At 35.7% G+C, this 12,115-nt stretch overlaps 3 protein-coding genes across 3 annotated transcripts; 1 reads left to right on the top strand and 2 right to left on the bottom strand.

Annotated features, from left to right (window-relative positions):
- Window positions 1-418: 418 nt before the first annotated feature.
- Window positions 419-3,867, bottom strand: tmem120aa (transmembrane protein 120Aa). The gene is made up of 12 exons (XM_039677224.2): window positions 3,643-3,867; window positions 2,938-3,056; window positions 2,733-2,849; window positions 2,398-2,457; window positions 2,205-2,300; window positions 1,966-2,055; window positions 1,804-1,869; window positions 1,590-1,651; window positions 1,408-1,500; window positions 1,260-1,324; window positions 970-1,038; window positions 419-860 (listed from the first exon to the last, which is right to left on the bottom strand). Exons 1-12 carry the CDS (start codon window positions 3,718-3,720, stop codon window positions 750-752), a joined length of 1,026 nt encoding a protein of 341 aa, XP_039533158.2. The 5' UTR covers window positions 3,721-3,867; the 3' UTR covers window positions 419-749.
- A 1,146-nt stretch (window positions 3,868-5,013) lies between these two features.
- Window positions 5,014-9,024, bottom strand: prr11 (proline rich 11). Its single transcript, XM_039676160.2, has 10 exons — window positions 8,941-9,024; window positions 8,754-8,866; window positions 8,158-8,299; window positions 7,932-8,054; window positions 7,648-7,848; window positions 7,418-7,504; window positions 7,183-7,292; window positions 7,040-7,099; window positions 5,964-6,060; window positions 5,014-5,794 (listed from the first exon to the last, which is right to left on the bottom strand). Exons 1-10 carry the CDS (start codon window positions 8,953-8,955, stop codon window positions 5,753-5,755), a joined length of 990 nt encoding a protein of 329 aa, XP_039532094.2. The 5' UTR covers window positions 8,956-9,024; the 3' UTR covers window positions 5,014-5,752.
- Window positions 9,019-11,411, top strand: styxl1 (serine/threonine/tyrosine interacting-like 1). Its single transcript, XM_039676161.2, has 8 exons — window positions 9,019-9,379; window positions 9,491-9,552; window positions 9,644-9,743; window positions 9,838-9,971; window positions 10,052-10,197; window positions 10,301-10,398; window positions 10,474-10,586; window positions 11,200-11,411. Exons 1-8 carry the CDS (start codon window positions 9,277-9,279, stop codon window positions 11,329-11,331), a joined length of 888 nt encoding a protein of 295 aa, XP_039532095.2. The 5' UTR covers window positions 9,019-9,276; the 3' UTR covers window positions 11,332-11,411.
- Window positions 11,412-12,115: the final 704 nt, after the last annotated feature.

Raw genomic sequence — 12,115 nt, 5'->3', positions numbered from 1 at the left:
TTAAAATTCGGTCAACATTTTCTGTGAACTATCCCTTTAAAAATGCAGGATGATGCAGTAATCTTTTACAATGATAAAATCTCTGCTGAAAGCACTTAGGGGTATTTCCAATTCCTATTTCTGTTTGACAGGACTTCCTCAATAAATTCTTGAAATATATAAAAAACAAATTTGTTTTTTTTGAACAAATTTCCTAACATTGGGCTAATTGCACATACTTACTCACACAAAGATGTTGACATAGTCCTATGATGGTAAAGTCATGTTGATTGTTCAACAATGCCACTGAAAGGAAATAATTTCCATTTTGTCTTCTTCTAACGTCTGTCTTACGAGTTCTGTTGTACAAACAATAACTTGCATTCTAATTAACTTTAAAAATGGGCCAGAGATATTTCAAAAATGAAAAAAAAAAGCATGCACACTGTTATTATATTCTGATGTCATTACTTTTATTGACATATGGTGTGAAAACGCCATTTTAGTTAATAAAATAAAAACAAAATAATAAATATTTATATTTTAGGTTAGACGGAAGGACGTTTCATTACTTATTCTTTCTGACACATCACAAAAAATCGTCACTTAGCCATACTGAACCATGAACAGAAGAAACACTTCACTGTCTGACATTTAAATAAAAGTGTCATAAAAATATTATACATTATTAACACAATAATTGCATGAACATTCATATAAAAAAACGTAAATTGCTTCGATAAAGAGTTCTGTGCCTTTGTGCCGATCATTTATAAAGATTTAGCTTTGTCCTGATCCATGTATTTGTGGTAAACAACACCCAGAGTAGTGAAGAAGTTTCCCATGAACAAAACAAGGAAAGTAGAGCCACACATGAGAACCTAAGAAGAAAAAGGAAATATTGCGAATACAATTTCAATGGAAACAAATGAACAAGTACATACATGAATACAATAATATGCACATAGTGTATTATTTGGAAACACTGACCTGCCACTCCTTACATTCTGGAAGCTGGGCCATTTGGAAGAGTGTAATTCCATTATAAAGCTGAAAGAACTGGATATAGATAATAAGATCCACTATTAAATCAGAACTTTTCCGAATACCCACGTTAATATTTTATGTCAGCAATAAGCACACTTTTAAGCCAGCTCTAAAGCTTTAAAAATGACATTGCCCTCTGTGCCACCAAAAATAGTCTTTACCACAATGATGTCCATTAAACAGGAAGTGAGGATTGCATTTATTGCAAAATAACCCAAGAATAACAAACTTACATGGCCCAAGAAAAGGAACGGCAGGAGAAAAGTCAGACCCCTGCACATCCAAGACTGAAACCCCTCTGATCATAAAGCACATGTCAAAACATCAGTTAATGGATACATCTGCAATATAATAAGGAAAACGGATAAGAAAACTACCCACCAACTGTGAGGTCCATGTTATGTCTTTCTCCAAGAGCTCGAAGTCTATACAAGCAGCCACTTTGGTAGTAGTACTGGAGAAACTGAACAAAATCTGAATGGAAAACCAAACAAGATTAAGAAAAACAATGAATAAATCGTTATTACATCAAAGGGTTACTAAAACTATAAGACTGATCTTACTTATATACATGGAGTATGACAGGAACTGATTTCTGAAAATCTGGTATAGTTCACCATCAGGCCTGTGAGACACACAGATGCTTTCATATACCAGAGTTTTTTTTGGAATTGGACCAAGACCCACTATTTTAGGGGTCTCAGTTAGCACTTATTCAAAATGAACCTCACTAACAGAGCAATCACACCAGAATCGGTCCAAACAAGTCATTCATACCAGGTCAGCATTACGCCAGAGAGAAATGTTGAGACATAGTGTTGAAACACCCACCAGCCCTTGATCCTAAAACAAAGTTTTGAAACTTTACAATACAGCCTGAAGGATTGAGGTAATATTTAGCAGGAAATAAGTATTACGTAATCAAATGTTTGTTCTCACTTTGAGCCGTTATTAATGAGGATGCTCTCTCTTATTGTTAATGTACAATAATACCACACCAGCAGGAAATTGAAGAGTGCGTCTACAGCCCTATCGAAACACAAGAGGGTAAAGACAAACTGATTATTTTACATGTATTAGTGAGACATGAAGCATAACATTTAATCCATGATAAAAAAAAAATTACTATTAACACCACCGCTTTTTTCATGTTTGGTGGCAACATACCATACACGTACCTGTAACTGACCAGAAACCGACAGGTGAATGAGAACAACAAGAGCAGCACGGTCAAGTATAGTTTGAACTTCTCATACTCGTCTTTATAGGCAAACCTGTACAATGGAGAACATTAACATCATCGCTGCACTTCATGTGTTAAAACACAACGGTTCGAATGTTTTAATAATAAATAGGATTCTGAAAACGTACTTGGCCTGCTTGTTAAGGAGTGTAACATTTACATTTCCAAGAACAAGACTGAGGTACAACCTGGAACAAGAACAGGGTAAAGTATTTCAGGTTAGCATACTGTAGGTATATGTGCTTGAACAAGGTATATTACAAGTCCACACACCACTATCCTCATTCAGTTATTATTGAATTCTTTACCACACCTTTAGTCTACAGTCTTTATAGTTTCAACATTGTATTGGAAATGGAACAGGCAGAGTCGCATAACCTGCTTTGAATAGTAAATGCTGATAATGTGTATTTTAAGAGGGTGTTGCACTGTGATGATATCAAATGTCTCTCATTTGCATTACTCATTTTTCTTTGGCAGGAAGGCCTCCATCTCAAAAAAGACATTTGGTCTTTCCTTTATAGATTCTTGGATCGTGTCTATTTTATTTACATCTTCTGGATTCACTGTGGCTCTGCATCTATGAAAGAAAGAAGTTTGAATATATGGTACAGGTCAACAACAATAATCTTTTAAGTGAAAAGTATGATGACTTTATGATGACTAACTCCTCCAGGGATTCTGAGAGATCCTTTAACTTTTTCCTCTGCCGTACTATAGAGGAGGAACAGCTGTCCTGTAATTTTGAAACCTCCTCCAGCTTCTGTTTGTAAAGTCGATGCGTCTCCTGTGCAACACATATAGACATTAAACTTTTAGGTAACACTTTATTTTACAGTGGCCTTGTTACATATTTTACATGTACGTACATGTACATATGTGCATAACTGCACTAATCCTATATTATACAGGACATGTAGATATTTAATATTACCCTATACTTAAATGTTTGTATATTTACACTGTAACAAGAACACCTTAAAATAAAGTGTAACCGAATATTGTATATAATTCAATGACGTAAATACACTTATAACATGATGATGTCATTTTTCATATTTTCTGTGGAGTTAATGGTTACTAGCGATATATCAATAAATGTGGTAATAAGAAAATATGATGGAAATAAAATAGTTAGAGAGCAAACACCGAACGCGAATTTATTTATTTGCGCAATTAGATTAACTTACATACAAAGTCAATGCTAAGACGCGAGTAGACGCATCATTCGCGCCGGGCGTCGCGAATGACTCGTTTGCCCAAATTTCCGCGCAAGTTGAAAAATTCAAGCGTTTAACTAGACGCGTATTTGACGCTCTGTTCGCGTTCAGTGTGAACGCGGTCGGAGTAGCACTGGAGAAAGAAAGACTCACCTGAACCTGTTGATAGTCTTTTTCCAGATCCTCCCATTCTAGTAAACATTCGGTCAAACCAGTCGGGTTAAATAGCATTTCCAGAGAGTGTTTGGTTAAAGTAACGTTAGTATTCCCAGATATGAGTGAACAAATAAACAACGGTCTGTTCTACCGTTATATGAACGTCTTGTTCTTGTTGCTATCTTGAGTCTTGACAGACGTCTGTCATGTGAACGAGGCTTGACAACTCGCGTAGCCAATCAGAGACAGACTTCGCGGCATTCTGAAACGCCCCTCTACTAAACTGACCAATGAGAGCTTTTAAAACAAGACAAACACGCCATTGAGGATGTGCTGTTAGCCCACTGACTGACTTCCCACAGACGGAAGAGGGAGAACATGCCAGCTGTGAATGACCAATGTTGTGGTCAATGTTTGAACTGCAGATAACCTCTTATTATGTCATATCAATGGTGAATTGTTTGTAAATTTAGAAAATCTTTATTAAAATTACAATTCTCGTGTGTGTGCGTTTAATTTGTGTGCCTGATTGTTTATTATTTTTTTTTTTTTACAAAAGCACAACGTTTTCTTGTTATTGTGAGTTTACGCAAATAAATGTATTTGCGAATAATGTATTATTATTTTCTGTATGACCAGAAATGAAAGAGTATTTTAAGTTGTTTCCTCTGAAAGGATATGAATCAAAATATTGTGTTTATTTGTGCTTTGTTACTTTTTTTTTGATAAAGGCGTCTTCTACATATGTAGCCTAATAAAATGTTACAATAATGATGATGATTGATTATTATTATTTTTATTTGCGGACACAGACCCAAAACACACAGAGTTTTTGCGAAATGGACGTGTTTCCAATGTGCGCATTTTTAATCGGCAATTTCAGTTTGAAGGGTGATGGAAACGCGCCTACTTTAACTGCTTACCACTTCGTTTTATTTCTATAAATTCATTTCGATCTATCCATCCTTTCTTTCTTTCTACCTAATCTACCCATCCATATATCTCCATCTATCAAACTACCAAGTTTGTCTCAAACTTTTTTCTAGTTTAACAAATAGTATTCTTGTTAGCTAGAACTACAAATATTAAATAATTTGAGGTAATAAAATAAAACTTACTAACCGAAATAAGTTTAAATACTAAAGATGCCAAATAGAAATATATATCTAAAAAAGTACAATTTTTTACATAAACAAAAATATAAACAATACAATGCACATAACTTAAACTAAAATGAAAAACACTTTATAAAATATAAAGGCAAATTCAGCATTAGGAAGTGATACTATAAAAATGATACTAAAACACTATATTACAACATAACCCTTCACCTAAATGCACTTGCTTGTTAATTAAAAACATACACAATTTGTGTTGGTCCAGTATTTATTAAACGTTTTGTATTCATTGTAATACTTTTTAGATACAAAAAGTGGCTTGAGAAAAATATTGCAAAAGACCCTTAAAATAAAACATTAAGACATGGAAACATCACTTTGCTATAACACTCAAAGACCACCTGTAAACAAACCATAAAACATAGAAATAAAACATCCAGAGTTGTACTTAAAGTTACCACACATAAGACATCAATGGCATATTGAATTTATGGCTCAATAACTGACTTGTCTTACATCTGTACAAATTTCAACACAGTATGTACTATATTTTACAGCTGAGTCAGTTTACACAATCCACAAATCACATTCAGTAACAGTGACATTGAGATGCATATTTAATTATAGTTCTACTAATTATATAATGAATAAGATCTAAAAATGTGCTCATATTAATGTACATTCAATTCTCATACAGTGTGTATTTGCTGTTGTTTATGCTTGCGAGTGTGTCTTAAAAAGGGTGTTCTGATATAAAAGGATCAAGGAACATTTCACAAACAAGTATATAAAATAACATGTAGCGAGTAACATAAAATAGTGTCCTGTCACTACAACAGTTGTTATAGTACCATGACAGTATGAGAACCGGTAGAAGCTATTATCACACTTACAGTAAACATGTAAAAGAAACACACAACACAAGACAGTTACCAAAAGGCCATGCAAAACACAATGTGAAATCGCACTAAAATGGTCCATTTCTTTCTTTAGAAAGGCTTGATTGGTGATAGTCCCTTTGTTAAAGCGCGCTGTAAAGTTATACACAGATTTCAGGTCATTAATTAATTGTTTATATTGTTAAATAAAATTATCTTCTGGTTTCATTTTATCAAGAGACTCAGAAGGTAACCTTAAAAGAATAATAGTAAAATTAAATTCTGATACTTAGATTAATTTCATGATATAGCCATTTCATACCAGGTGCTTGTTTCCTAACCCTTTGGTCATTTTTGGATCCAGGCTTAAATCCGTCCCATCATTCTCTTTGTTACACAGCGGTGTGCCACCAGGACTCCTGAGAATATATCATGTGACAAGCATTAAGATAGACGTGATTCTCTAATTCAAACAATATGGCCTGGTTTCACAGACAGGGCTTAGATTAAGCCAGGATTAGGTTTTAGTTCAATAAGGATATTTAAGTAGCTTTTAGAAACATTCCTTAGAAAAATTGCTTAAATAGCGGAGTATTTAAGTGTTATAGGTTCCTCCCGGACATGCCATTCGCTGGGAGTTTCCCGGGAGGAAGAAGTTTTTAATTGGTTACTTTACTTGTACATTTACGGTATTGATTGACTACATTTTCCTTTCCTTATCTTTATTTACTCTATATCTCTATTTGACTTGATTTAGATTTACTTAAGGTTGTATGTTTAATATGTAGTTAAAATAGTTTTCCCTCTTAATTTGTAATGGGCCCATCATTTCCTTTATAAGCGGTTGCTTTGTTCATTTGAGTGGGTCAGTTTTAGTTTTTTTGTCAAACTGTTTTTTTTTTCTGTTTGTTTTATTTTTTTGTTGCAAGAAATTTATGAGTTTGTAAAGTTGAATTTTGTTAGTTTAGTGGCAACAAAATTAGTTAGTAGTTATTTGTTAGTAGTTGATGGTTTTCATCAAAAACTTGTGTTCCTTGTTCCTGACTTCTCAATCCCGAACAACCGGAAGACAATATAATGCTGAATAAAGTCGTAGATTTTGTTATTTTTGGACCAAAATGTATTTTCGATGCTTCAAAACAGTCTAACTAACCCACTGATGTCACATGGACTACTTTGATGATGTCTCTGGACATGAACAGTACACCGTACATACGTTTTCAATGGAGGGACAAAAAGCTCGGACTAAATCGAAAATATCTTAAACTGTGTTCTGAAGATGAACGGAGCTCTCATGGAACGACACGAGTCATTAATGACAAAATTTTCTGTTTTTCTGTGAATTATCCCTTTAAGCCTTGCCTGTGAAACAAGGGTTTTAAGTAAAGGTGATCTTGCCTGTTCAAGTTGACTTTTCGAAGCGGTACCCGAAGACTCATGGGATTTTTGGTTGGTGTCCTACAGAGAACAACAGAAATGAAGAAGCAAAAACTAATGTATATATTTACAACAATATAAACATTAATTATGCAGAAAATCACCTGCCAAGCTTTGACCTAAACTTCAAGGGGAGGTCAGAATTAGAGCGCCGTAAACGGACTTTCTGCAAGTCTGCAAGTGTGACCAGTGCCGATCTTCTCTCTGGAGGCATCTTTAAAAGAATACCAGATATATGTATATATGTATATATATATATATATATATATATATATATATATATATATGCATACTTAGTGCAGGATACTATGGAAAATTGAGGACACATCTTTCACTCACCTGAGTATTTTGGCCGATAGTCACTTTTTTTAATTGTACTGTTTGAAGATCTCGAAGGGTCACAGCAACAGGGCCACTTTGATTCTCCTATTAGTGTGTGTGTGTGTGTGTGTGTGTGTGTGTGTGTGTGTGTGTGTGGGGATTGAAAACAGTGGCAACTTCCATGGCTTGTTTCCTCAACAAAAAAAGTGAATTAAATTAGATATGACAAAGCAGTAATAAACCATTACCTTTAGAGAGCTAGTCTGTGCAGTTTTTTTGGGAAGTAAGGAGACTTTCGGAGCAGCAAATGTCATTGGAGGAGGAGGTGGAGGTGGTGGTGGTGGTGGTGGTGGAGGAGGAGGAAGAAGGGAGAGAGGCAGAGGTGTAAAGTGCTGAACACAATCAGGCATTGCACACAGACCGCCTGCACTCTTGGCTTCTTGTGAGAGCTAAAGGAATATTTGTTATGCACATTACAAGCAATGAATTCACTGGAAAATCCTTTTGATTAATGTTGCCGAAATGTTCAAACCTTCAGAGTGGAATGCAATAGTGCCAATTCCCTTTGCAGCTTGTCTACTTTTTGGTGAAGGGATTCCACTCTTTCTGCATAACCTCTCCAGAAGAGGAAGATATTCAGGAATCCACAACAGATCTAAAATAATTATAATAATATTAATAAGCAAGTCAGAAAGCTCTCACTCTCTTGAACTTTCATAAATGAAAAAAAGACAAAACATACATAAATAAAATCTTACTTGATTGATTATCTTTCTGCATTTTTGCAAGAGACCTCCAACTCCAGAAAACATAGCTCTAATACTCAGTGCTGAAGACAGTTTAGTGGCTTGAACACTTGTCTTCTCAGTGTCAATGTCCACCTCTGTTTTATTGTCTGGACTGGGTGGAAGTATTACCATAAAGTAAAGTATACACATACATACATATATATATATATACAGTTGGTTCATGTTTACTTTCATTTAACAAGCTCACAGCATATAACTTTACCCCTTTGTACAAGTCAATGGATGGTCACCTTACATATTGGAACAACATGAGGATGTGTAAATGATGACAACTGTAATTTTTGGGTGAACTGTCCCTTTAATTTTTAAAAATAAGGCCTTAAAAGTAGTAGTGTTTTTTTTTCTCTTCAATACCGTACAACAAATTAATATTAACGTAACTTATTTCAGCAAGTAAAACAAGGTTATCACTTTGACTTGTGGCATATGTAAATTTCAGTTATGTATAAAGAAATTATTATTTTGTCTGCAGTTTTCTAATTAACTTGTGTATAAAAAGGCAGTGTTTTTGCAGATATAAAAGTTATGCAGTTAACGTTACTTACACTGGAGCCGTTAGTGTGGCAGAAGCCACAACAAGTGGCTTCTTGCTCTTCATGGCCCAGTATCGGCTGCTGACATTTCTCTTCCTCCGCCGATGAAAGGCACAACCGCGGCCCTGGACACGAATTACACATCGTTTAATGATTCATGGTAATTAAACACCGAATTAACTAATTATTAGCAACATACCCAGAATCCACCCATATCCACAGCTGCAGAACGCTTTTGAAAATAGTTCCTTATTGTTTACCCTCCAATAGGAGCGCAGCTAAAGTGCAAGGGGGCGGGTCTTACTATTCGATTGGTTAAGGAAGACGGAAGGGGTTTGCATCTGCAGCGGAAAGCTTTCAGCCAATCACCCCGGGGCTTTGTCCGTTACTATAGCAGCAGCGTAAACAATCATCAAAGAGCAAATATGCTGTTGTATTTTTTTCGCCAAATATTTTAATGTTGTTGAGATATTTTGATGTTGATAACCTGAGAGACGTACAGACAGCCACACTTTCTGTGCTCAAGTTGTAACTAATGGCTGGAAAAGTTCTCTGTGAGGCAACAAAACTGTACAACATCCTAAATCAATGCACTCATCTACCAAGGCTTGCAGAGAGTAACTACCTTTGCCTGATTGGTAAGAATTAAAAACTTATTTTTTACATACTGACAGTACATTGTGTGTTAAATGCAAATTCAAACGCCAATAAATTAAATAATAATAAAAATAAAAGTCTTATCTCTTCAGATGCACGTGCAGCAGAATCGTATAACTTTAGCCACATCATTACTGCTAGAAATGCAAAATGGGTATGTATAGATTTTGTTTTATTCCCCCCTAAAGTTTATGTTTTGTATATCCTGTACTGTTATTGGTTTATTTTGTTTGCTAATTACAAAGGATTCTGACCGAAAGTTTATTATGCCCGTGGATGTTGAAATTGAAAGTATGAGGTACATCATTGTTTATGACAGCAATACACATTCTCTGTTAGATTCAGGTAAGACACTAACCTTTCTAACATGTTATAACATTTCCTAAATCTGTCAGTACATTTTTTTAAACCCCCTATATTAACTGTATTTTTGTTCTAGGTCCAGCCATAGACTGTGCAGACTGCTTAGAAAAAGCGAGCCGCTTTCCTGTTCAGATTCTTACTGGGGGCTATGAGAAGTTTTCTGCACTTTTTCTTTTCCTAAGAACGCAAAAGATTCTTTACAACATTAGGGTAGTATTTTAATAAATTATAAAGGACGTTTTTGTGCTGTTTATAAACATGTTTAATAATCAAAATACCTGTATCCATAGGAATTGGAGAGCTTGAATCCCTATCCTGTGGAAATCTTACCAGGTCAGCTTTACATGGGTGATTATAGGCAGGCCACAAACCCCCAAATCCTTAAAGATCTGAAGCTGAATGCACTTGTCAATGTCTCTGATGAATGCAGTCTAATGTGAGCCAACCCACCACCATCTCATATTTATTTAGGCATACAATTTTTTAAAAATTCAGTTTGATCATATTACTGCCTGAATACCCTTTGCTTTGCAAACTAGATTTAAAAAGGCAAACTGCACTGTCCTACACGTCCGAATTGCAGATTCTGCAGAGGCAGATTTCAGCTCTTCATTTGAGAGAATGTGTGCTTTTATTGGTAAGTACTGGGATATTTCTTGTTTAGTGGATGAACAATACAAAACTATGACAATGTGTCTTTTAAACATTTCAGGTTCTCATCTCAATACTGCTTCTCCGGTTTTGATATTCTCCACTCTTGGGATAAGCCGGTGCTGTGCTGTAGCAATGGCATATCTTATGTATCACCTGAAATACACACTTAAGGTAATGATTTTACTTTTGCGTTTAGAGCTTGCATTGATGTTATCAGCGGATGCTTCCTTAAAGGGACAGTTCACCCAAAAATGAAAATTCTGTCATCATTTACTCACCGTCGAGTTGTTTCAAACACAAAATAATTTTAATGCTCCTTTCATTTGTAAGTCGCTTTGGATAAAAGCGTCTGCTAAATGATTAAGCGCCCCACCCCATACTATGGAAGTCAATGGGGCCCATCAACTGTTTGGTTATCCGTTTTCTTCAAAATACCTTCTTTTGTGTTCAGCAGAAGAAAACGATTCATCGTTTTGGAGCAACTTGAGGTTGAGTAAAGCAGTGTTTCCCCAACCCTGTTCCTGGCGGCACACCAACACTGCGTGTTTTCTTTGTCTCCCTAATCTAACACACCCGATTCAACCCATCAGCTCATTAACCCACCTGATTATGAGCTGATGGGTTGAGTCAGGTGTGTTTGATAAGGGAGACAAAGAATACACGCAGTGTTGGTGTGCCGCCAGGAACAGGGTTGGGAAACACTGGAGTAAAGGATGACAGAATTTTCATTTTTGAATGAACTATCCCTTTAATATTTGTGATCTGTGATTTCTGAATATTTTAGGAGGCCTGGACTCATATTCAGCAGTGCAAAGCCAGTATGAGACCAAATCGAGGATTTGTGGAGCAACTTTCTGATTGGGAACTTCAGACTGTTGGGAAGAGAGTGACAGATATTTCAGAACCCAACTACTGACAATAGCCATATGTGACAGAAACAGTGCATCACTGTGCGTGTGCACATTCATATTCAGTGACTTGCTACAGTCACTGATAAATCAGAGATTTTTATTTACTATCAATAAATCAATGAAAGTAATATTACAGAGCAATAAATAAACTACTTCCCATAAACATATTGTATAGACAATAGTAAAATGTACAAAATAGCTTTAATAGTGCACAGTGCATAAATAGTCTGAGTGAATATGAGCAACTAAAAAATCAGTTTATGTCATAATCTCATGTTTAACCACTTGACTATAGAGACGTCAGAGTGGGCGGCAAACATCAGAACGACTCGCCGAGGAAAGGCTGTTCCGGGCGGGGGACACGAGCGCGAGCGTCCGGTGATCGCTTGGAATGGATCTCAGTCAAATTATCATAAATCTATAAATAAACCACAGATGTGAGCTTTAAAAAACTACTTTCTCACCTGAAAAACTCTTAAAACTACATTCCGTGACACAATAACAGTAATATATTTCAACTGTATGCTTCTAATGTTCACTTTATAAGACGTGACCTGAACGAACCACCAATCATTAATTTAAACCTTCGTTTCTTAGACAGGTTATTCAATTTACATTAAAGCACCAGTTCAGTTAGAGTCTGGGGTTACTTGCTTGTCTTTGCGTTGTGATAGACCTGAGTGCAAAAATGGAGGCTTTAGACCCTTCCAGAGCTGAGATATTGAGATCCCACGTAGCATTAATGCCATTATAAATATCTCAACATGTCAGCTCTGGAAGGGTCTAGAG

The sequence above is a fragment of the Pimephales promelas genome, chromosome 23, assembly GCF_988280905.1.
Source record: "Pimephales promelas chromosome 23, fPimPro1.hap1.1, whole genome shotgun sequence".
NCBI lineage: Eukaryota > Metazoa > Chordata > Actinopteri > Cypriniformes > Leuciscidae > Pimephales > Pimephales promelas.
The sequence above is the reverse complement of the archived record's forward strand: the minus strand, read 5'-3'. Positions and strand labels throughout refer to the sequence as shown.

What these genes read in the sequence shown, in the direction of transcription:
- prr11 (XM_039676160.2), bottom strand. An exon ending in GCCACACTAACGGCTCCAGT is followed by an intron (nt 8,300 to 8,753) that starts GTAAGTAACGTT and finishes ACTTCCACCCAG; the next exon opens with TCCAGACAATAAAACAGAGG. An exon ending in GCAGAAAGATAATCAATCAA is followed by an intron (nt 8,055 to 8,157) that starts GTAAGATTTTAT and finishes TAATTATTTTAG; the next exon opens with ATCTGTTGTGGATTCCTGAA.
- styxl1 (XM_039676161.2), top strand. Translation starts at nt 9,277, where the DNA reads ATGGCTGGAAAAGTTCTCTGTGAGGCAACAAAACTGTACAACATCCTA. An exon ending in TAACTACCTTTGCCTGATTG is followed by an intron (nt 9,380 to 9,490) that starts GTAAGAATTAAA and finishes TTATCTCTTCAG; the next exon opens with ATGCACGTGCAGCAGAATCG. An exon ending in ACATTCTCTGTTAGATTCAG is followed by an intron (nt 9,744 to 9,837) that starts GTAAGACACTAA and finishes TTTTTGTTCTAG; the next exon opens with GTCCAGCCATAGACTGTGCA.
- tmem120aa (XM_039677224.2), bottom strand. Translation starts at nt 3,720, where the DNA reads ATGCTATTTAACCCGACTGGTTTGACCGAATGTTTACTAGAATGGGAG. An exon ending in AAGACTATCAACAGGTTCAG is followed by an intron (nt 3,057 to 3,642) that starts GTGAGTCTTTCT and finishes TGTGTTGCACAG; the next exon opens with GAGACGCATCGACTTTACAA. An exon ending in GTCATACTCCATGTATATAA is followed by an intron (nt 1,501 to 1,589) that starts GTAAGATCAGTC and finishes TTTTCCATTCAG; the next exon opens with ATTTTGTTCAGTTTCTCCAG.